General features: G+C 32.8%; 1 protein-coding gene and 1 long non-coding RNA gene across 13 annotated transcripts in view; one reads left to right on the top strand and one right to left on the bottom strand.

Moving 5' to 3' along the window:
* CACNA2D1 (calcium voltage-gated channel auxiliary subunit alpha2delta 1) overlaps nucleotides 1-23,654 on the top strand; it is a 533,653-nt gene extending 509,999 nt beyond the window's left edge. For 6 of the 12 annotated variants that reach the window (XM_036931689.2, XM_036931687.2, XM_036931679.2 and 3 more), the window contains one exon: nucleotides 19,622-23,654. In XM_036931689.2, the coding sequence (XP_036787584.2) occupies nucleotides 19,622-19,729 (108 nt within the window). In that variant the 3' untranslated portion in view covers nucleotides 19,730-23,654. Of the gene's footprint in view, nucleotides 1-1,575; nucleotides 8,132-19,621 lie in introns of those variants that run through there. The other 6 variants (XM_036931678.2, XM_036931684.2, XM_036931677.2 and 3 more) reach the window with 1 other exon arrangement.
* Nucleotides 1-24,753, bottom strand: part of LOC130684276 (uncharacterized) — a 131,002-nt gene that overhangs the window by 18,573 nt on the left and 87,676 nt on the right. The window lies entirely within an intron of this gene.

The following is a 24,753-nucleotide window of genomic DNA, read 5'->3' as shown; positions in this document are numbered from 1 at the left end:
ATAAGGAGACAGATTGCAGTTTTACCTCAAACATGTTGTAACCATGTTGTTTCTCATTAACATGATGTACATGCTGGTAGACAGGTTTTTCATTTCAGTATTTTTCATGGTTAGCATAAGCTTAACAGTTGCTTCTTCTGTCCTTCCCACAGAAATTGTACTTTCAAACACAATTCCAATCTAAGGTCACAGATCTGATGATTTTAAAGACTTGTCTTTATATTCTAATCCTGAAGATACAAAAGTTATTTTTGTTAGTTTGTGTTTAATCTTCATTTAGTGTATTTAAAAACCTATTAAACACCATTGTCCTATTATTTTATAGTTCTGCTTTATGGTTTCTGATTCTATCACATATTAAATTTGAATTATTTGTTAATTTTTATATTATTTAAAATTAGACCAGGTCAGTTACACACAGTTAAGTTGATAAAATTGTACAAAACATATTTAATGCATGTTATTTAACAATGACTACAACTGTTCTTATAGGTCAGCTGTCTTCCTCTAATAAAATAATTTAAAAGCATAAAGTTGATTATATACATGCTAAGTCAGAATAGCGTTTAATTAAGAAACATTATTGTCAGACAAAAGTCCACACAGAATTTTCTTCCCACTCTTTAAGAACTAATTTCAAATTTAATATTGATTCTTCAAGGCATACCTTTTCATTAAATGGCTTGCACATAACACTGAGCATACAAACATAGAACTGTGACTGGTTTATTCTAAAAACATATCATTTAATCAATGTGCATGAATAGAGGTATTTATAATAGAATTAACTACAATGTACTTATTTACTCAAATATACATAACCACTTTTGTCCTCAAAATAAGGCATTTCCATTAAGTATTATGCAATTAGAAAATACAAATTAGAAGTAACAGTAAAATCATTGTTGGGAGATAAAGCTAAAAAAGCAAGATGGTTTAGCCAGTAAATCCCATTTATCTATGTGAGGACTATTGATCATCCCTCTTTGATGGAAAAAGTGATTCAGTTACAGCTGATTGGTTTTTCCAGTTTGACTCACATAGGTATAAATAAAACACCAATATGAGGACTTCCATTGTTCTATCTACCGTACCTTCAGGAGCTTATTAGCTTTGCCCATGTCACATCATTCTACAAAGAACATGTTTGTGGGCCCAAGGGTACTCACACTCACGAACTCATCATCTATTTGTCATCACTGACTGATTTAAATTCACTCATATGAACTTTATTACCCCAAATATTTTCACCATAGCAGACACTATCCTTCAATCAAGGCATTGAAAAGATTTAACTAAGACTAAAATTCCAAGTTCCCATAAATTACACAGTAGATTGTGTGTGAAAGTACAACTCTTGCTCAGTAGCTTAATGTGCTATTAATGTCTTGTGTTTCTTTAGCAGTGGAATATTTTGGTGATGCTTATTTGCAATGGTCACTGTTAATCTGCTCTGGACAGAGGCTCACATAAACTGCTAACTGCCAGCAAATGCATGAAATCTCATCTTGTATGTCTTCTTTTCTGTGTTTTCTTTCCTTTTCCTGTACTTGCTACTTTGCCCGTTATTAATAGGATCAACTTATATGCACAACGAGTCGTGCCTGTACCACGATGTCAGCTCCTATCTTCATTTTACTGCAAGTTTTCATGTGGTGTGGATGGTCAGTCACTTTCTCTAATTTTTCTTTGTTTTTGTGTTAGGCTTGAAAGTTTAAAAATTAATCTATATCCCTAAACCCACTATAATAAATGTCCTGAGCCAGGTTATTAAAAATCCCAGTCCTCATATTGGTTGTTAATAGCTGATATCAAATATTGCATAAATCTTTAATCCTCAAAAAGTACATAGCAACTGCCTGCATTTATTTAAAAATTTGTATTTTCTCATAAGGTTTTGCAGAAAGATTATACATGCTTTCTGATGTCTTTATACTTAGGGCACTTTTCTTTAGTAAATCAGTAGAGCTGATAATCTCAATTTATTTTCCAGAAATGTTGGCAAAATTAATGAAGCAGCTTAGGCAGGGCCAAGCCCATACATCAGCATGCCCACAGAACTTGGAGCCCCCATAACAACAAATGGGTGCACACAACCCCCATAAGAGACACTGCTGGAACATCTGATTTCTGTGACCAGGGGAGATTGCACTCCTTGAAGCCATGAGACATCTGCTACATAAGGCTGCTCTGTCAATCCTGGGAGATGTAACAGAGCTACCTAATGTATAGACACAAACACAGAGTCAGGGAAGATGAGGAGACAGAAGACTGCACTCCAAGTAAAAGAATAGATCAAATCCTCTGATAAAGAACTGAATGGAATAGAGATAAGCAATCTATACAAAAAGGGTTCAAAGCAATGGTCGTAAAGATGCTTACTGAACTCGGGAGAAGAATGGATGAACACCATGAGAATTTCAACAAAGTAATAGAAAATACCAGAGCCAAGAAATACAATAACAGAAATGGGGGGAAAAAAAGTAGGAGGAATAAACAGTCAATGAGATGATACAGGAGAATGAATTAGCAATCTGGAAGACAGGGTACTGTAAATGACCCTAACTGAACAGGAAAAGAAAAAAGATCTTCAAAAATTCAGGATACTTTAAGACAATATCGAGTGTACCAATGATTGCATTATACAGGTGCCAGAAGAAGACAGAAAAAGGATGAAACTTCCTAACCCTGGAAGGAAATAGACATCAAGATCCAGGAAAAACAGAGAATCTCAAATAAGATGAACACAGAGATTCACACAAGGACATAGTATAATTAACACCCTAAAATTTTTAAAATAGAGAATTTAAAAGCAAGAGGCAGGCAGTAAGTTGTGAATAAAAGAAATCCCCCCACACACATAAACTACCACCACCACCACATTATAAACTGACTTTTCAGCAGAAACTTTGCAGGTCAGAAGAGAGTGGCATGATACATTCAAAGTACCAAAGAAAAAACCTTAAAACCAAGATTACCCAGTAAGGTTATTATTCACAATTGAAGAAAAGATTGTTTTCTAGACAAGCAAAACCTAAAGGAACTCATCACTGCTCAATCAGCCTTACAGGAAATATGAAAGGGACTTCATTAAGCAGAAAAGGCCATAACTAAGAATAAGGAAATATACGAAAGAAAAAAATCTCACTGATAAAGGCAAACATAGTAGAGGTAGTAAATCAATCACTTACAAAGCTTGTATGAAAGTGAAAACAGAAAAGTAGTAAAATCTATTACATCTATAATGATAAGCTAAGGGATACACAAAGAGATGTAAGATGTCAAAAACACAAATGTGAAGATGGAGTAGTACAAATGTGCTTTTAGAATCAACTAATACAGACTTCTATATACATAGGATATTATATAAGAAACTCATGGTAACCATGAGACACAATCCTATAGTAGATACACAAAAAATAGAAAGGAATCCAAGCGTAACACTAAAAAGTTATCAAATCACAAGAAAGAAATAGAACAAAGGAACAGACAAGAATGACAAATAGAAAATGGCAATAAGTACATACTGCTCAACAATTACATTAAATATAAATGAACTAAATGTTCCAATCAAAAGATATAAGGTAACTGAATAGATTAAAAAACAACATCCATCTCTATGTTGCCTGCAAGAGACTCACTTCATATCTGAAGACACACAGACTAAAAATGAAGAAATGATGAAAGATATTTCATACAAAATAGACGTTAAAACAAAGGCTGACACAAGGGTGTCACAAAATGTTACAGTGATCACTCCAACAAGAACATATAACACTTGTTAATATCTACATACCCAACATAGCACATAAATATATAATGCAAATATTAGAAGACACAAAAGGAGGAATTGACAGTAATATAATAATGGGGATATGAATACCCCACTTAAATTAGTAGATAGATCACCCAGACAGAAAATTAATAAGGCAATATTGGCCTTAACACATTATACCATACCAGGTGGACTTAGTAGATATATACAGAATAGTCCACCCAAAAATAGCAGAATACATTTTTCTCAAGTGAACATGAAACATGTTAGGCCACAAAACAAGTCACAATATATTTAAACATATTGGAATTATATCAAGCATCTTTTCTGACCACAATGGTATGAAACTAGGTAGCAATTATAAGAAGAAAACTGGAAAAAATACAGACACATGGAGCTCAAACAACATACCTTTAAACAACCAATGAGTCAATGAAGAAGTCAAAGACAAAATTTTAAAAAATACCTTGAGACAAATGAAATGAAAACACAATGTTCCAAAATCTACAGGATGCAGCAAAAGCAGTTCTAAGAGGGAAGTTTATAACATTGCATGCCCACCAAGAAACAAGAAAAACCTCAACCATTCTAACCTTATGCCTAAAAGAACTAGAAAAAAGAACAAGGAAGGCCAAAGACAGTAGAAAATATAAGTCGGATCAGAAATAAATGAGACCAAAAAAATAAAAAAATAAATGGAACTAAGAGATGATTATTTGAAAAGAAAAAAATAATAAACTTTTAGCCACACTCATCAAGAAAAAAGAGCCCAACTAAAATCAGAAGTGAAAATGAAGTTACAATCCATTCCATAGAAAAAAAAGGATTATAAGAAACCACTACAATTATACACCAAAAAGTTGGACAACTTAGAAGAAATAAATTCCAAGAAACATACCATCTTCTGAGACTAAATCAAGAATTAAAAAATCTCAACAGACTGATTACTAATAATGAGACTGAATCAGTAGCAAAACTCCCCAAAACCAAAAATCCAGGGCTAGATGGCTTCACAGGTGAATTCTATCAAACAGTTTAACAGTTAATACCTATCATTTTCAAAATTTCCATACTATTTCATTTTCAAACTATTCCAAAATATTGAAGGGAAAAAAATGCTTCCAGACTTATTCTGAGGCAGCATTACCCAGATAACTGAATCAGACTAATACAAAAAAGTAATTATATGCCAATATACCTGATGAACATAGATGCAATAATCCTCAACAAAATATTTGCAAGCCAAATTCAACAATATAAAAGGATTAATTCCCATTTTCAAGTGGGATTTAACTCAGGTATTCAAGCATGTTCATATCCACAAAATAACATGATAAAGCACATTAACAACACAAAGGATAAAAGTCATATGATCATCTCAATAGATGCAAAAAAAAAGCATTTGACAAAGTTTATCATCCATTCAGGATAAACTCTCAACAAAATGGGTATAGAGGGAACATACCTCAACATAATAAAGTCCATGTATGACAGTCCCACAGGTAACATACTCAACAGTGAAAAACTGAAAGCTTTTCCTCTAAGAACAGCAACAAGACAAGGATGTCCAATCTTGCTACTTTTTTTCAACATAGTACTGGAAGTCCTAGCCACAGCCATCAGACAAAAAAGAGGTAAAACTGTTCCTATTTGTAGATGACATGATGGCATATAGAGAAAATCCTAAAGTTACCACCAAAAAATAATTTTAGCTCTAGTAAATCAATTCAGTAAAGTTGTAGGATACAATATTAATATGCAGATATCATTTGAATATCTATATGTCAGTAGTGAACTATCAGAAAGAAATTAAGAAAACAGTCCCTCTTACAACTGCATCAAAAGTAACAAAATCTTAGGAATTAGGGTTACCAATCAGGTGAAAGACTTGTACTCTGAAAGCTATAAGACATTGATGAAACAATTGAAGAATGGAAACAAATAAATGGAAAGATATATTATGCTCATGGATTCAAGAAATAATGTTGAAAAGTCCATACCACCCAAATTAATTTACAAATTAAATTCCTATAAAATTGCAATGGCATTTTTTACTTTATTATGTAAAATGAACTTAGAAATTGGTAGAACTTATATTAAGATATTTCAGTAAGAATATAAATATTTTAATAGGAAATATCTAAGAAGTTGATGAAGGCATATTTGTTTAAAAAACTGATTGACTTAGAAGCTTGGAATCCAATTGCACAGAACTAGAATAATCCTAAAATTTGTATACAACTGTAAAAGACCGCAAGTAGCCAAAGCAATCAAGAAAGAAGAAAGCTAGAGGTATAAGTATCCCTTATTTCAGGCTATATACAAAACTACAGTAAAATTAAAAATGACATTTGCCCAGAATAGAAACTTAGATCACAGGAACAGAACAGAGAGCACAGAAACGCACTTTACCACAAAGGAGGCAAGAGCATACAAGTGGGGAAAAGACAGCCTCTTCAATAAAGGATGTTGGGAAATGATGTTGTGTACCTGAAACTAAGACAGTATTTATTAATTCTTCAATTTAAAAAATTAGTCAACTATTTTGATTTTTCAAGCATTATTTAAGCTTCTAAGTCAATTACTGTTTTTTATATGCCTTGATCAACTTTTTAGATTTTTCCTACCAAAATATTGATATTCTTATTGAAATATATTAGTGTAAGTACTACCAATTTGTAAGTTCATTTTACTTAATACTGTTTACATTATGTAGACCAAAATTATTAATTTTTTGAAAAATGTCTGTATTCCCTAATCAGTATGCATGAATAGATATTTTAGGACCTGAGTTTGTGTTTCGGGTTCCATTTACAGTTTTGCACTTTTTTTCTGATGCTCTGGGATCATCATGATTTTGTTACTAGAGCAACCTTTGTTGTATTCTTCATTCATTGCTCTCCAGGTATTCATTGATTAGGAGGAAAACACTAGATGGAGGTGTGGCCATTACTGTGCATGGAGTAAGCACATTGTGGGCCAGGGGGTGAAAGGAGTAGCAAGGAGAGTGTCAGAAAACAACTAAACTTTTCTAGGATAATAAAATAATAGTTTTCATTGCAAAAGATTCCAAGTGAAGGAAACCCAGCTGATTTTATTAAAAGGCCAAAGTTAAGTAATCTATTTCCATGGACATTTCTCAAATTGATATGTATACATAGTTCTTTGAAATATTTTATTACCCATTAAAGAATTGATCACTTAAAGAAAATTACTTAGATACCATTTAATATGAAAAGTATAGTAAAATATTTCTCTATACATCATATTTTGTATACTTGTCCCTAATTGTAATAATAGGAATGAACAAACTAGAACATAGGATAAAAATGATTATATTCTGTAGCTGAGCTATAATGTAAAAGTTAACTGTATTTATTTCTTTGGTTCAAAGGTTTTCTTCTCTGAACTACAATTATAGATAAGATTTATAGGCTACCATTTAGACATAAAAATGCATACCAACTTCCTTTAGAATAATGTCAGCTCCCTTTATATGTTTACCTTAAAAACCCAGGTAACAATAAGTAAAGTATTTTTTTAAATCTAAGAATCCCTCTAAAAATATAATTTTGGATTTTCCTATCATATTTTTCCTTCTAATCATAAGTTTACCAAGAAAATAAGTATCTCCATGGACCCAACTGGATTGGACCATTTTAATGAAATAATTTTTGAAAGATGAGAAGAGCACATCTGGGAATATTTGATATTATTATTATTGTGTCCTTGAGGAGTGTATAATGAATCTTGAGAAGATGATACAGATAGCATTTACTTTACGTTAACAAGACTTGTACTGTGTATTTAAAAACAGTTATCATTATGGAACAATGTATCTAGTGTATGCAATTTAAGTGTTAATATGTCAAAGGAAGTATTTTTTCTGAAACAATAGAAAGTTGAAAAAATAACACAAAATATTACCAAAAAATACTGAGAGGTTAGGTGGCAGTTCTCAACATTGAGGACCAATGAAGGTCAAAGTCTAAGCTTCAGCTTAGTCTGGCTAGTATTAGGAATCTGTGGTTGATTAGATTCTGCTCTAGGAAAGCTGGAATGTTGTCATTTTGAAAGTCTTCTAAAGGATTCTCTCTCTCTAGCCACTTAAAGAATGACTTTCTATAGTTAGGACCCTTGCACTCTGGAGCTCAAAAAATATATAGGTTACAGGTGTCAAATTATGAAACCCTATACCATAAGTGTTCAAATGAGACCTTTTGGGAAGAATTTTTTGAAGACTTAGGTGCTAATGTTTATCAAAGAAGAAAGGAAAACAAGCCAATAACATGTCATTGAGGAAGTTCATTATTTTATGTAAATCTAATTTATAAAAGCACATTATTGGTTACACAATGAATATGCAAAATAAATGTGTTTTGGGGGTGGTATATATACACACATACACTTAAATAACTGAACAAATATACAGCCTACCTCATGAGTTAATTTATTCTCATACACAGCACCTTAACACATTATTTGTTATGGACCTTATTCCCATTAAAAGAGTCACTGTGTAGTATCTACTTGCCTAAATAATTCTAAATGTAGATTTTCTTTGAAGCTGCTGTGGGGGACTTAGTACAGACCTATCTAAATTTAGAAGTTAGCTATTGGATATTTTCACCTGTCATTTGCCTTTTGAAAGAAATTTAATGATGACTCTAATTCAGAAAAGAAAGAACAAAAGCAGTAAAATAATCAGAGAATATTTTGGAAAATTTATTTCTGGAAAATTTATTTCTAAATCTATTTAAATAAAAACTACTGAGTTCTTATGACATGCAGTTAAGTCGCCTAGGTTCTGGTTGCAGAAGGAAAGTCCAAAGTAAGTGTTTTAGCAAAACTTATTTAGCAAGAGATAATTGAAGAGATTTCAGGTACTAATATACATTGTCTTAAATAAACCTTAGGGAAAAAATCATATGAATGCAACTATGGTTTAGATGTTTTTTTTATTTTAATGAGTTATGTAAAAGATAAACAAATGATGACTTCTCGGTGACATCTTCACTAAGAATCTTTTGAGAGAGGTCCCTAGAAGGAAACCTAATGTTTTAAGATGTACATATATAATATATTACTGCATCCTTTTTCTGTTTTAATGTGTTAAACTAAAACAGTGTAGTAATCTTTAAAAATCAGACTGATTTATCTGATCATGGGTGTTAGTGATTCATCTCTTTACAACAGAAAATGCTGAGGTTTCTCTCACATCTATGCATTTATGATTTAGAATGTTTTTTAGACTATATCTCATAATCTACTTTTACAGAATAATTTCAAGTCTTGGTATATCTGGTTGCCCATGCAAAACACATGAGAAAACAGGATCAGGAAACTGAAGAGCCAGATTTTTCAGTGTGAATCAACTTGTAGACGTCAGGGAATCCAAATAATGTATCTAAACTACTACCTTCCAGACTGAAAGTGTCATATCTCATCATCACACAGAGGAAATGAAACCAGGGGGAAATAAAAACTAAAAATATAAAAATAAAAACAATGAAATCAGAGCCAGAGAATATTTTTCTTTCCATAGCAGATTTCTAGAATATAAAGATATATTTTACATTAATAAGGATTTCTTTGACAAAATATATATTTTTAATACATTTTATGGGTCGTGTTTGTATACTAACTTTCCATTACATCAAATTAATATTTACCTGGAACTAGGGGGCCCTCCTGGTGAAGTGCAAATTAAGCCTTTAAGTTAGTATTTAATTTTTGTAATATTTCTAACCAATCAATATATTTGCTGCTCAATAGAGTACCTACTATTCATTTATCAGGCACCTAATGTACACCTGCTACATATCAGGCCACTATTCTGTTTGTGAGGTATTTGGGATATGCTTATGTGAAAAAAATTTTTTATCTGAAATTCAAAGGTAACTGAGTACCCTTTTTAAAATCCAGTTACCCTGCCTTGTGGGAAGAGCATCTGAGCAAAGAGAAGAGCAAGTGTAAGGGCCCCAAGATAGTCAACGTCTTAACCTGTTGGAGAGAAAGCCAGTGTAACTTCAGCTAAGAGAGGTTTTTTCTGAAACAATAGAAAGTTGAAAAAATAACCTCAGTTATTTTTTCATGTGATTTGCATGGGCAATAAAATTTCTTTAACCTCAGTGAGCCTCATGAGACTTAGAAACATTTCTTCATGAGCTCATGAAGACTCAGTGTAGCTTTCTTCAACAAGGCTTAGCAAAAAGGAACAGAGTGGAATTCTCCCAATCTTTAACTGACAGTGTATTTGAATACCTTAAACTATAGCCTGAGGTTAAGTCTTCTAATTCAGCACACATTTAGGGACTGACTGGTATCTTCCCTGGGACAGAAGGTGGGTAATATGCCACTTTTAGCTACTGACCCGCTCCAGGTCACTGGTGTCCTAAAAAGGGCTTATAAACAAGACTGCCCATCTCCCAATCTTTCTCTCAAAGGAGACTTATATATTCTAAAATCTTCTGCCTGAGAGTCCAGCCTCTAGTCAGCCTGCATCTGGGTGGTAAGATCCTTCCTACCCGGACACTGACAGGTACTGGCATACCCATAACTTCAACTACTGGGAGCTATTAAGAAAAAAAACACTTCAACTCTGAGAGAGGTGGCTATGCACAAGAAACCCCACAGAGAATCAAGGAAAATGAAGAATCAGAATAATATAAGTTCAAAACAAAAGAGTAAAATAAAACTCCACAAACAGACCTCAAGTGAACAGTGAAGAGTTAACATGATAAAGAGTTCAAAATTATGGTAATAGAGGTGCTCACCAAGAGTAGGAGAACAATGCATGAAGTGAGTGAGAATTTCAAAGAAATGGAAATATTCAAATATTCCAAACAGAAGTCACAGAGCTGAAGAACAAATAACTCTACTGAAATACTTGGTAGAGATCCAACAACAGACTAGATGAAGTAGAAGAAAACAGTAAACTAAAAAATGGCAGTGGATTTATTCAATCAGAAGAACAAAAGGAGAAAAGGATTAAAAAGAGACTTAAAAGGCCTTCTAAAGTGATTTGTGAGACATTAACCAGACTGAAATTCATACTTAAAGTCCCAGAAGGAGAAAAACAACAGAAAGGAACAGAAAAATTGTTTGAAGAAATAATGGCTGACAACTTACCTAACCTGGGGAAAAAAACAGGTATCCAGATCCTAGAAGCCCAGAGAGTTACAACTAAGAGGAATCCCAATATACCCCAATTGAAGAGGAGGGAATACCTCCTCATTCTATGAGGCCAGTGTTACCCTTATACCAAAACTAGCCAAGAAAACTACAGACCAATATCTCTCATGAACACAGATGCAAAAATCCTCAACCAAAAATTAGCAAGTCATATCTAAAACTATGTAAAATGAATTACACAGCATGATCAGGCAAGATTGGTTCAACATATGCAGATAAATAAATGTTATATGTCACATGAATAAAAAATAAAAATCACTTGATCGATATATACAAAAATTTATTTAACAAAATAGAATATTCTTTTATGATAAAAACCTTGTGCAGATAGTGTTTAGAAGAACACACCTCAACATAATAAAGGCCATAAATAACAAACCATAAATACCTAACATACTCAATGGAGAAAATTGAAAGCTTTTCCTCTAAGATGAGGAATAAGGCAAGGATGCTCACTTTCTCCTGTTATTCAAGTCCTAGAAGTACTGGCTTCCTGTACTGGAAGTCCTAGCTAGAGCAATTAGGCAAGACAAAGAAATAAAAAAGATCCAAATAAGGAAGGAAGAAGTAAAACTGTCACTATCTGCTGATGATATGATTCTAGATATAGAAAATCCCAAAGACTCCATCAAAAAATTATTGGCACTAATCAACAATTCTGTAATGTTGTAGGATACAAAATCAGGTTTTTGAATGAAACATCTGAAAAAAGAAAAACTCTCAATTCACAGTAGCATCAAAACAGTGAATACTTAGAAGTAACTTCAAAGAAGTGAAAGATTTGTACAGTGAAAACTACTTTTCTGAAAGTAAAGACACAAATGAAAAGACATCCTGTGTTCATGGATTGGGAGAACTAATACTAATTAAATGTCTATATTACCCAAAGCCATCTGTAGATCCCATGCAATCCCCATCAAAATACCAATAGTATTCTTCACAGAAATAGAAGAAAACAATCTCCCAAGGCAATCATGAAGAAAAAGAACAAAGCCAAAGAACAAATCACACTATTTGATTCCAGCTTATACTACAAAACTACAGTAATAAAAACAGTATGATATTACAATTAAAAACAGACATAGACTAATGGAACAGAAGAGAGAGCCCAGAGTTAAACCTACATATAGGGTAAAATAATATTTAACAAGGCAGCAGAGAACACCCAGTGGAGAAAGGATAGTCTTTTTAACAGATGGTTCTGAGAAGCTGGGTAAAGACATGCAGACCAATATAACTGGACCCGCATCTCACACCTCTCACAAAAATTAACTTGAAATGGATCAAAGACTTAAATATAAGATCTGATACTACAAAACTCCTAGAAAAGAAAGGGAAGAAACTCCTTGACATTAGTTTTGGCAATGAGTTTTGGATATGATACCAAACAGACAAAAAACAAAAGCAAAATTCAACAAATAGGACTATATCAAACTCAAATGCTTCTGCAGAGCAAAAGAAACCATTAACCAATGAAAAGATGGCCAACAGAATAGAACAATTTTGCAAAATTGTATGAGATAAGAGGTTAATGTCCAAAGTACATTAAGAATGCATAAAAGTCCCAAAAAATCCAACTAAAAAATTGGTAGAAGACATCCAAATGGCCAACAGATACATGGAAAGATGCCCAACATCACCAATCATCAGGGAAACACAGATCTCAGTGAGATATCACCTCATATCTTAGGGTTGCTATCCTCAAGCAGACAAAAACTAAGTTCTGGTGAGGATGTGGAGAAAAGGGAATCCTTACACACTGTTGGTGGGAATGCAAACTGGTGCAACCGCAGTGGAAAACTATGAAGTTTTGTCAAAATACTAAAAATTAATCTAGCATATGATGTAGCAATTCTACTTATGTGTATGTATGAAGATAAATGAAAACCAGATTTCAAAGAGATGAAGTGTAATGAACTCCCATGTTCATCATAGCTTTATTTTAATAGTCAAGATGTGGAAACAACCTAAGTGTCCATCAATGGATAAAGAAAAAGTAGAATATTAATGGATTATTATTCAGCCATGAGAACAGGAAGATACTTTGCCATTTGCAGGAACAATGAAGGACCTTGAGCATATTGTGCAAAATGAAGTAAGTCAGGCAGAAATACAAGTACTGTATCATAGCACATATATGTGGAATCTAAAAAAGCCAAACTCATAATAAATGGTGGTTACCAGTGGATGAAGATGGGAGTAGGGATAGGACAGATGTTGTTCAAGGTTAAAAACTTAGAACAAATAGTAGATAAGTTCTGGAGACCGAATGCACACTCCAGTGAATATAAACGATACTGTATTTGAGTTGCCAAACTTGGCGAGAGACTAGAGCTTAATTATTCCAACTACTGAAAAGCAAGGTTAATCTTGTAATGTGATAGAGATGCTAATTATTGCTAAAAGGGCAATCATTAAAATATATAAATATCAAATATTAATATGTTCTACACCTTAAATATACATAATGTTAAATGTCAAACATACTTCAAAACAAGGAAACCCACCAACACATTAAATTATCAGAAATAAAAGACAAGGAGATAATCTTAAAAGCAGCAAGAGAAAAACAACTTGTCACATATGAAGCAACCCTTAAGACTAGGAGCAGACTTTTAGCAGGAAATTTGCAGGCCTGATTTTTGAATTTGAGTGACGTGATAATATTCAAAGTGCTGCAAGAAAAAACCTGCCAAATAAAAATACTCTACCCAGCAAAATTTTCCTTCAGAACTGAAGGAGAGATAAAGGATGTTTCAGATAAGTAAAAGCTGAAAGAGTATATTACTGCTAGACTGCCCTTATGAGAAATGTCAAAGGCAACTTTAAGCTGAAACAAATATTGCTAGTTAGTAATAGGACAACAAAATATAAATTTCACTGCTGAAGGTAAATATATAAATTAAAAATATTATAATGCAATGGTGGTAGTTATCACATATAAGATGAATGTAATAATACAATAATGGATACAAAAGATAAAAATATGTAAATTGTGACATCAAAAACATAAAATGGGATAAAAATGTATAGCTTTATGATGTGTTTGAACTTGATATTAACTCAAAATAGACCATTGTAAAGATGTTATATGAAAGCCTCATGATACCTGCAAAGCAAAAGCCTATTGTAGATACACAAGAGATAAAGAGAAAGGAATCTACCACTAAAGAAAATCATGAAGTCACAAAGGAAGAGAGCATAAGAAGAGAAAAGGAAAAAAAGAATTTCAAAACAGCCAGAAAACAATATGGTAATAAGCCCATACCTATCAATTATTATTTTTCTAAATATAAATGACTAAATTCTCCAGTAAAAAGATGAAGTGGATGAATGGAAAAATAAAAGAAAGACACAAAGCTGAAATGTTTCTTTTGTACTCATCACATAAGGACACATACAGACTGCAAATGAAGGGATGGAAAAAAATATCCCATGCAAATGGAAACCAAAAAAAAAAGGCAGGATAGCTATAGTGATACAAAATAAATTGCAAGACCAAACTTTAATGAAAGAGACAAAGAAGGTCATTATATAATAAAGGGGTCAATCCAATAAGCAAGTGTAACATTTGTAATTATTCACCCAGCATTGCAGCTAAATAAGTAAATCAAATATTAACATAGCTAAAGGGAGAAATAGACAGCAATACAATAGTAGTAAGGGACTGCAATTCCCAATTTTCATCAATGGAAAGATCATCCAGACAGCAAATAAGTATGGAAAAAATGCAATAAAATGACAGTTAGACCCCATAGACATAAGAGACATTAACAACATTCCATCCAGAATCATCATAATACACATTTTCAGGTACACATGGAACATTCTCCAGGATAGGGCCTATATTAAACCACAAAAGAAGTCATAAATTTAAGATTGGACTCACGTAACACATCTTTACTAACCACAATTGCATAAAACTAGAAGCTGATTACATGAAGAAAACTGGAAAATTTACAATTTGTGGAGAACAAACAATGCTACTGAACAACCATGAGTCAAAGAAAAATTCAAAAAACATTTTAAAAATCTTGAGATAAATGAAAATGGAAATACAATATACAAAATCTATGGAAGCAGCAAAGAAGTTCTAAGAGGCAAGTTCATAGTGATAAATACTGAGTATTAAAAATAAATTAAGTACTTTAAAGAAAAATTTCAAATAACTTAAATGTATTCCTCAAGGATTTTGAAACAGAACAAATTAAGCCTAATGTTAGTAGAAGGAAGGAAATAACATCATAAAGACTGAAGAATGAAAGATCAATGAAACTAACAATCATTATTTGAGAATTTATACAAAAATAGTCAAACTTTTAGCTAGATTTACAAGAAAAACGTGAGAGGACAAATAAAATTAGAAATGAAAGATATTAAAATTGATATCACAGAAATATCATGAACAATAAAACTATATGAACAATTAAAGCCAACAAATTGAGCAACCTAGAAGAAATGGATAAATTCCTAGAAATGTAAAACCTATCACGAAACAGATAATCTGTACAGACCAAAAACTGATTTAATCTTTTTACTAGTTATCAAAACCTCCCAACAAACAAAAGTTTAGGACCAGATGACTTCACTAGTAAATTCTACCAAACATTCAAAGAGGTTTTAATAACCAATCCTCATACTTCAAAAAATAAAAGAGTGAACACTTACAAACTCATTTTATGAGGCCAGCATACCATGATACCAAAAGCAGAGGACACGAAGAAAATATTACATGCCAGTATCTCTGTTGAACATAGATGCAAAAATCCTTAACAAAATATTAGCAAACCAATTCAATAATACATAAGAGGATCATGTCCTCTGATTAACTGGAATTTATTCCAGAGATTCAAATATAATTCAACATCTATAATCAATCAATATGGTACACATTAGCAAAATGAATTAAAAAAAGGTCTCAACAGATGCAGAAAAAGCAGCTGCTTGATTTAACATTCATTTGGATTAAAAACTCAACAAAGTTAATGTAGAAACATACTAAAAGCTGTACATGACAAGCCTAGAGATAACATCATACTCAATGGCAAAAAGGGAAAACATTTTCCTCAGGAACTAGACAAGGAGGCTCACCCACTCTCGCTGTTATGCAACAAAGTGCTGAAGTCCTAGACAGAGACATTAGGTAACAGAAAGAAAAGGCATTCAAACTGGAAAAGAAGAATTAAAACTATATTTTCAGATGACATATTATACATAGAAAACATTACAAACTCCACCAAAAATTTGTTAGAATAAGCAAATTCAGTAAAAATCAAGATACAAAATCAATATATGAAAATCAGTTGCATTTCTATATACTAGCCAACATAAAAAGATACTCAGCATCACTAATCATAATGAACTGCAAAGCAAAACTACAATGAGATATCATCTCCCACTTGTTAACAATGGCTATTGTCAAAAAGCTGAGATAATAAATGCTAGCCAAAATGTGGAGAAAATGACAGTCTCTTTTATTGGCGGTGGGTACATAATTTGGTGCAGTCACTATGCAAAACAGTATGGAGTTTCCCCAAAATGCTAAAATAGAGCTACTATTTGATCTAAAAATTCTTCTTCTCTGTATTTGAAGAAATAAAAAACAGTGACTCAAAAAGATAAGTGCATCCCTAAGTTCACTGCAGTATCACTTATAATAGCCAAGCTATGAAGCCACCTTAATGCCCATCAGTGAATGGATAAACAAGGTTCTGCATACACTGGAATACTTAGACAAAAAGTATCAAATCTCTACATTTGCAACATGGATGGTCCTTGAAGACATTAGCTAAGACAGAAACACAATATGATCTTATATGTGAATCTAAAAAAAGAAAAGGAAAAAAACAGCACATAGACATGAAGAACGTTGTTTTGCCAGAAGCAGGGGGTAAGATGGGGACAAGAAGGGTGAAGGGGGTCAAAAGGTACCATTTCTCATTTACAAAATGAATAAGCAATAGAGATGTAAAATACAGTGTGTCAATTGTAATTAAGAACACTATTTGAACATTGCCAACAGTAGGCCTTAAACGTTCTCATCCCAAGGATAAAACATTTCTGTAATTAGCATACGCAATGGTTATTTCACAGTATGTACAAATATGAAATCATTATTTGTGCACCTGAAACTAACATAATGTTTTATATTTTATTATGTCACAAAATACCTTAATAAGTAGATATTTTAAAGGGTGGGCAGAGGACCTGAAGAGACATTTTCCAAAGAAGACATGGCAAATGTCCAACAGGTACATGAAATGTTGCTCGGTGCCACTAATGATCAGGGAAATGCAAATCAGAACCACAATGAAATATCACTGCACACCTGTTAGAATGGCTATCACCAAAATGATAAGAGCTAGCAAGTGTTGCTGAGGATGTGGAATCCTTGCGCACTTCTGGTGGGAGTGTAAATTGGTTCAGCCCACTATGGAAAACAGTATTGAGGTTTCTCAAAATTAAAAAAAGAACTACAAATAGTGGTGCTGCCTCTGGTTTCCTGACAGCCTACTCTCCTCAAGAGTGTACTTTTCACTTTAATCCAGGCATCCTCACTGCCTTTTCTTGCTAAACAACAAAAAAAATTACAATATGATCCAGCAGTCCCACCCTTGGGTATATATCAAGGAGAAGTGAAAACAAGGTATCAAGTATATATCTGCATCCCCATGTTCATAGCAGCAGCAGTCACAATAGCCAAGACACAGAAACAACTCAAGTGTCCCTCAATGTATGAATGGATAAAGATGATGTTACACACACACACACACAGTAGAATATTATTCAACCATAAGAAAGAAGGTACATAACCTACAAATTCTTCCATTTGTGACATAAATAGACCTTGAGAGCATTATGCTAATTGAAAGCTAGAGAGAGAAAGACAAATACTACATGGTATCACTTATATGTGAAATCTAAAAAAAAATATTCAAACTTATAAAGAGTAGAAGAGTGGTTGTTGGGCTGGTGGAAATAGAGGTTGGTAAACAGGTAGAAATTTCATCTTAGTATGAATAAGGATTAATAAAACATAACTAGTTGATCACACTGTAAAATTGAAATTTGCTCAAAGTATAATTCAAATATTCTCACACAAGGAAAAAATATATGTTAGGTGATGAACGTGTTCATTATCTTGGTGGGGGAATCCTTTCACAAGTATATCAAATACATTTTACCCTTTATCTTAAAATTTATAACTCAATAAAGCTGACATTTAAAAAAATACTGTTTTCATATGAGAAAAAAGTCTTGGTTGTTAACAAATTTATGAAATTAAAAGCTCTAAGATTAGATTACATCACCTAGTGAGAAAGTATAAGTAAAGGAAGGAACTAACCCGAGGACAAGTTTAACATGCAGAGAATGCAAGGAGAAGGTCAGGTTGGAGAATAAGGCGAGCCAGACAAGTCGGGAGGAAAATAAGAAGATGTGTTTGACAGAGACAGATGAGAACACATTTCAGGGAGAGAACATTCTACTTTTTAAATGCTCCGTAACAGTCAAATAGGTCAAAGAGTTGATCACTTCTTTATGATTAGATTTAGAAGATAGCTTTTGAAAAATATAATTTCCTGAATAGATTCTTTCTTCTCAGGTTTCTCTTTACCAAACAAAAAAGAGTTCTGCTGCTTTGAAATACAATTTTAAAATTTTTTATCTGCATGGTAGACACTGTATTAAACCCTAGTGAGCAAAAATAGCCAATGTTCTATTCTCTGGGAGGTCAGTCTGTAAAATTCTGAATAGAAAATGTATTGATTTTCTTATTTACTTATATAACCTGTTTTGATTATTGCACAGTGAGCCTTGGATTAGTGAATTTTTAGAAGATGTTTAGGAAGATAATGTGATTAGGTTTCTCAGTGAAATTCAATGCATTAAAATGAAGGATATAGAAAATCTTTCAGAATACAGAAACTAGGAATGAAAGAAAGAATATTTTGCATTCATAGAAAAGCTAATGAGCCACCACTAGACAGTGGGGAATCCAAATGAGTATATTCATTGCTTAAAATACGGTTCTCTAAACAAAACAAAGCTTTCTTGCTAGTTTAGCTCTTTCTATTGGATGTATGTTTTCAGAGTGTCCTTTCATTTATGGTTCAAACACATTATTCCTCATTTTATTTTAATTCTTGATGAAGGGCCAGATGCAACATGGATCTTTTAGATCTGGATCGCCTTTAGAACTGGATATAAGGGTTATGGAAAATAATTCATTTCTCAATATTAATTTATTTTACTAGTCCAAAGCTTTGCCTTATTGATCATAATTGCTAAAATCATAGATTTTGGGATTATAAAACATTTATTTCTTGTATTTATAAATACATAGGAATATTTGATACTGTGAAAGTTTTTTATTTAGAAATGTGTATGTTACTCAAAAACATTATTAAAATATTCATTTGTTTAATTATCAAAATCTACAACTAAAAATTTAAAGCAGTCTGCAAATGGCAGTAGGGAAATTGCTTTATCCACAATTGTTGAACAATAAAGTCTAAGACAATGTACTTTATTTGGATTCAAATTAAAGCAATTTCTAAGGTGATTGCAGAAGTGGACTAAACATGGGATGCTCTGAAAGATATCTCATTAAGTACTTTTCAGGATTTCTCTTTCTCCTTTTCTTTGCAACAGGAGGATTATACCGACTGTGGTGGCGTTTCTGGATTAAATCCCTCTCTTTGGTCCATCATCGGAATCCAGTTTGTACTACTTTGGCTTTTATCTGGCAGCAGACACTGACAGTTATCACCTTCTAAAACCAAATCTGCATAATTAAATTCCAGACCCTGCCAAAATATGAGCCCTCAGTTGCATTAAAATAGGGTCAGCCATGGAATCAGCAGTACAGTAGCTGGGCCCTCACCATGGCATAAATCTGAGGCTCAGGCTCATAAGGCACCCACTGGCTGCATGTCAGGGTGTCAGATCCTTTAACGTGTTAATGCTGCATCATCTACGTATAACATCAAAGCAAAACTCTACACATGCTCTGTGGGAAAGTCTGAGCTTGTTGCACTGTTGGTGATGACACGTAAAAGGGCTCCCCACACAGTTGTTGATGAATCATAAACATTGTCTTGACTTTGACCTGGAATTTTGACTTGCTGCAATCCTTGTTATTTTGCCCCAAGAAAGTCTCTTAAGGGAAAAAAGTTATTTTTACCTTCACTTATTCTCCTCTTAACATTATTTCCTGCTATGGGTGGTCCTTATTGAGAAAAATGGAGAATAAACATTGATGTAATCTGTTGAAATAGAAATAATGGCTAATTCTCTACAAAAAATTTGCCATGTATAAAATGCCTTATGAAGAATGGCTTCTCTGCCAAAAATATAACACTAATGATGACCAATTAAGTTTTGGTGGAGTAATAAATTGTTTGAAAAAAGTAAGAAGTTATTAAGAGGTGCTTGAGGGTGAAATTTGAATATACGAATATATTTCCTCATAACTGTAAGCCCTTAATACATGCTTCAGTGAAATGTTCCTTTTGTTCACAGTAACGTTATGTAGTGCTAGCCGGATATTTCAAAATGCTCTAAGAAAAGCTTGTTGGGGGGAGGGGGAGTGTTTTCTTGTGATAAATGAACTTTGGTTACCAAGGGTATTTTGCATGATGCTGCTGCTATTTTAAATTTTGGTTTGTTTTTCTCTTACTGTAGAGTGTAGTCCACTGAAAAGTTAACTGAGTGACATTATTGTTATGTAGGAATCGGAACCTTGCAGTGTAATGCACTGAAGTCATCTTTAAAAATGTTGTTAAACTACTCTGAATATACTGTGCAATGTAAATGCTGGATGATTGGGTCAGTAAATGGTGAAAGGGAAACTAATGAATTTTATACAGATTCGTGCTCTAGCCCGAAAACCTATGTACAGATATTTTAAGAACATAAATCAGATTTGACACATTTATTTTTTGAAAAGTACATGTTCTCGATGAAGGTTCACCCTAGGTTTCCTCTTTGTTCGTTTGAATAGTAGCACATATGACCCCCAAAATCCCTCCACTTTGGCTTTCATCCCTCCATTTTAAATGGTATGATCTATCACTTGACCAAAATTTCCTTGCAGTCTGATGAGGGTTCTACAATAATCTGGACAAATAGGAAACCTTGAATCTGTGTGTTTGCACATTAATACTTGATTGTGTATAATCAAAATTGTTTTTATACAACCTCATTGGTGAAAATGATTTATGTAGTAAATCAGATATTTCATAGTAATAGTGCAGAATATTATTTATGCTTTTAAAATTATTTTCAGGTGTAAACAGTATTTAAAGAAAGGGTACAAACAATGAATTTGTAACTAGTTACAGTAATTCTGCTGAAGGCTGGCAGTACGCATATATTTTTTATGGTAAAATGAATTTGCTCTTTTTCTGAACATGCCAAATACTGGTATGTCTATATGCTGGAAATTTTCTTATAATTTTTAAGTCAAAATCTTATTAACATCCAGCATGCTTTAAATATTCCACATATCAAAGATATAACCAATTCTTTAGCATCATTTAAAAGATGTATTTGTTTTGTTTTTTTAGCTTTGCATACATTTTTAATTCCCTTCCACCACTAATATACCCTAGGTACCATTTGTGTACATTACTTATTTAAAATATTTTTTAATTTAAAAGTGGGAGGGGGGAATGGAATCACTTTGCCAACTATTGTTCTAAGAGTTGACATCAGTTACCATTTCTAATGCATTGCTGTGATTTTGTAGTCTCATTTGTAACTGGTTGACATTTTAGAAAACACCAAAGTGATTTAAAAAGTATGGAATTTCTCACTCTAGTAACAATATGTTTAAATCATGTTGTTTGTTAATGAAATATTTAAAATTTATTGTTAACTTTGCTAGACTATTTTAAATCATGAAAGTGTTGGGAAGGGGATATCAAAATATAAAATGTTAGTTTGTGTATATAAATGATGCATATTAAAACAACTGACTTGCTTCCAGCATACAACAAACTACCTTAAAATTATCCAAAAGATCTATTAGATATATTTTCATGGCTAATGTCACTGAAATAGTATGTTTTCATCAACTACTTTATTGTTGTATTAATCACAGTTAAACTTGGCATCTCTTGGCAGGGTCCTATTTAATTCATTTGCCATCAAAATATATTTATATGCACGAGTCTTGCTATGATCCTTTATTTTCTGTTATAAAATAAACTTATATGACAACCACGTACATGGTCATAAATTGGGTAAGAAAGTGCTAACTAAAAATTGGTCTCATGCCTAATGCTAGTCTTCATGCTTTTAGCATGCTTTTTTAAAAGACAGTAACACTCATCCCATCCAATTGTTATAGTTTATTTAGGATTTTTCTGTGAGTTCTAATTGTTGACAAGAACTTAAATTATAGCCTGTTATAAATAATTGAATTTCAAAGACTAAACAGTACAAGAGATCAAGAAAAAAGCTCTTAAAACTCTTTTCACTTACTTAATTTTTGCTATACTCATGCAACTTAATGTAGTTTTGTCACTAAAACAAAATCAGATTAAGTCTTGCATTGGTGTTGAGTAACAGGAATGAATTTTGCATTACTAGTTTCTTTATATTTTCTTCGTTTGAACAACCAGCATTACTGCCAAACACCAGTCGTGGTCCATATTTGTAACAGGTTTTTAACATGACATAGTTAGCAAGTTTGATTGAAGAGATTTTTAGGTCCTGGGCCTATAAGATTTTAGTATGATCTTTTTTCATGTTTCTAATGCTTGAGGCATTATTGCTTAACTTGGAAAAAAATAAAACAGTGTTGCTGCCATTTGTAAGTTTTCCTATAATATTCCTTTTATTAACTTTAAAACTGGCCTTACTGGGTTCAAATAGGCAGTATCCCTTTTAAGTGACCTTTGCAACCCAAGTGTTACTTGCTTATTTGATGCTCTTGTCTTTTACATCTCTCTCTCCACCAAAGCTTAAATTCTATGTCTTACTTTAAAACTCTGAACTATTCCATTAATCATGGTAGTTGACATTACAATGTTTAGAGATTAAAGGGTTTGACCTAGTGAAACAAAATGAATGTTGTGACTTTTTTTTAACGTGTAGAATACAGTGGTTACTTTACTTGCCCACAATTTCAAATATTATCTGAATCTTGTGTTTTCTTCCCATAGCAGGATGCTAATATTCTGTGTACATTTCTGTAAAGAGCAAATCAACAAAACAAAAGTATCAAGTATTGAAAATATTCCAGAATTTCAGAGGTAGACAATCCTTACTGATAGTTTCATCTCCCTTATTTCTAGTTCACATAGTTAACCCAAAGGAATTCCTGAGACTGATGGGATATACTGTCTTGAGTAGATGCCAGTTGAGTTTACAGTGTGACCTGACAAAGCTATCTTTTTTGTTGTGCTGTATGATTGCTGGATCATGCTTTTAGGGGTACTTTTATTGAAATGCTCTGTGTGCATCCATGCAAAAGGCCAAGTGGCTTTGTGAACAAAAATCTTTTCTCCCCTTTGTTATGTTCTCTTGACACTTTTGTGGAAATTAGCTAGCCTGATAAAAACATTTTGTAAAAATTTGTATAATACTGTTATAAAAATATTTATAATCCCCAAAATGTTGTGTTAAATCTTGTGCAAAAACAGTATATTCAGAATAAAAGTTTATCATTTAAAGTCACCACAGTTTGGAATATTTATTTAAAATTCAGTTGAAAGAGACAGAAGTGTTTGTCATAAGTTTATTTTTTAAAAAGCAGGCCTTTCTGTGGAGAGAATTCTAGGTTGTGGAAATAAAATTTGGGATTACAAAAGCACTTTTACAAACCAGGTCACAAACAAGCAAGTGTACTTGCAACTCCTTCACACAACTGTGACCCTTCTTACATGTGCTTTTGCCAGCAAGGCATTTAGGAACTTATTAACTCAGATTGTGGGCTTCTTTTGTAAAAAAAAAAAATTCCTAGACAAAAATGTTGTCATGTTTCTTTAAAGACATAGGGAAACTAGTTTGAAACAAATGAGAATATCTGAACACTATTTAAATGTTTCCCCCATTTATAGCAAACAGTAGATGAGGCAATGAAGTCTAGTGTACCGAGTTAAAAAAAAACAACTTATGTTCCTTTTACATTTATACCAGCTTACCACCTCTGCCCTCCTACTGATAAAGTAATGAGCCTGATACTGTGTAGAATCTAGTGTAATGTAACCCTACTTTCTTTCTGGGGACTCCTGTATAGAGAACAAAAATGCCTATGCACGAGAGGAATGTAGTATGCAAATACCAATCATGAAGATGACTGTAAAATCTGACTCATAGTTTCTGATCGAGGAATTTTAACAGGAAAAACCATACTTAAAAGTGTAAGGTGGTTGTTTTTTGAACATCTGGCTTCATTCTGCACCAATTCATCTCAATCCTCCAGCTCCCTTGAGACCTTCATTTCCTCTATCAGTCGTCTTGATCCTATCCCACTTCTTCCCTTGGGACCTTGCTTCACCAGGTCTCCTTTCTCAAACATACTCAGTCTCCCCTTGCTGCATGCTTATTTTCCTCTGCCTGCAAACACATTTCTGACACTTCTATTTAAAACAAGGAAAATCAACCATCCACTGCTGCCCATTAGCCCTATTATTTCCTATAGTTTATACACCTAAAATTAAAATATTCCTTTGTACAGTCAAAGACACATTGACAGTCTCTTCAATACACTCAACTAGGTCTCATATTGTTATATCTAAAAGGTATAGAATGTCTGACCTTTAGTTTTAGGCTAC

This window comes from Manis pentadactyla, chromosome 7, assembly GCF_030020395.1.
Source record: "Manis pentadactyla isolate mManPen7 chromosome 7, mManPen7.hap1, whole genome shotgun sequence".
Lineage (NCBI taxonomy): Eukaryota > Metazoa > Chordata > Mammalia > Pholidota > Manidae > Manis > Manis pentadactyla.
This window is presented reverse-complemented; position numbering and strand designations above follow the sequence as displayed.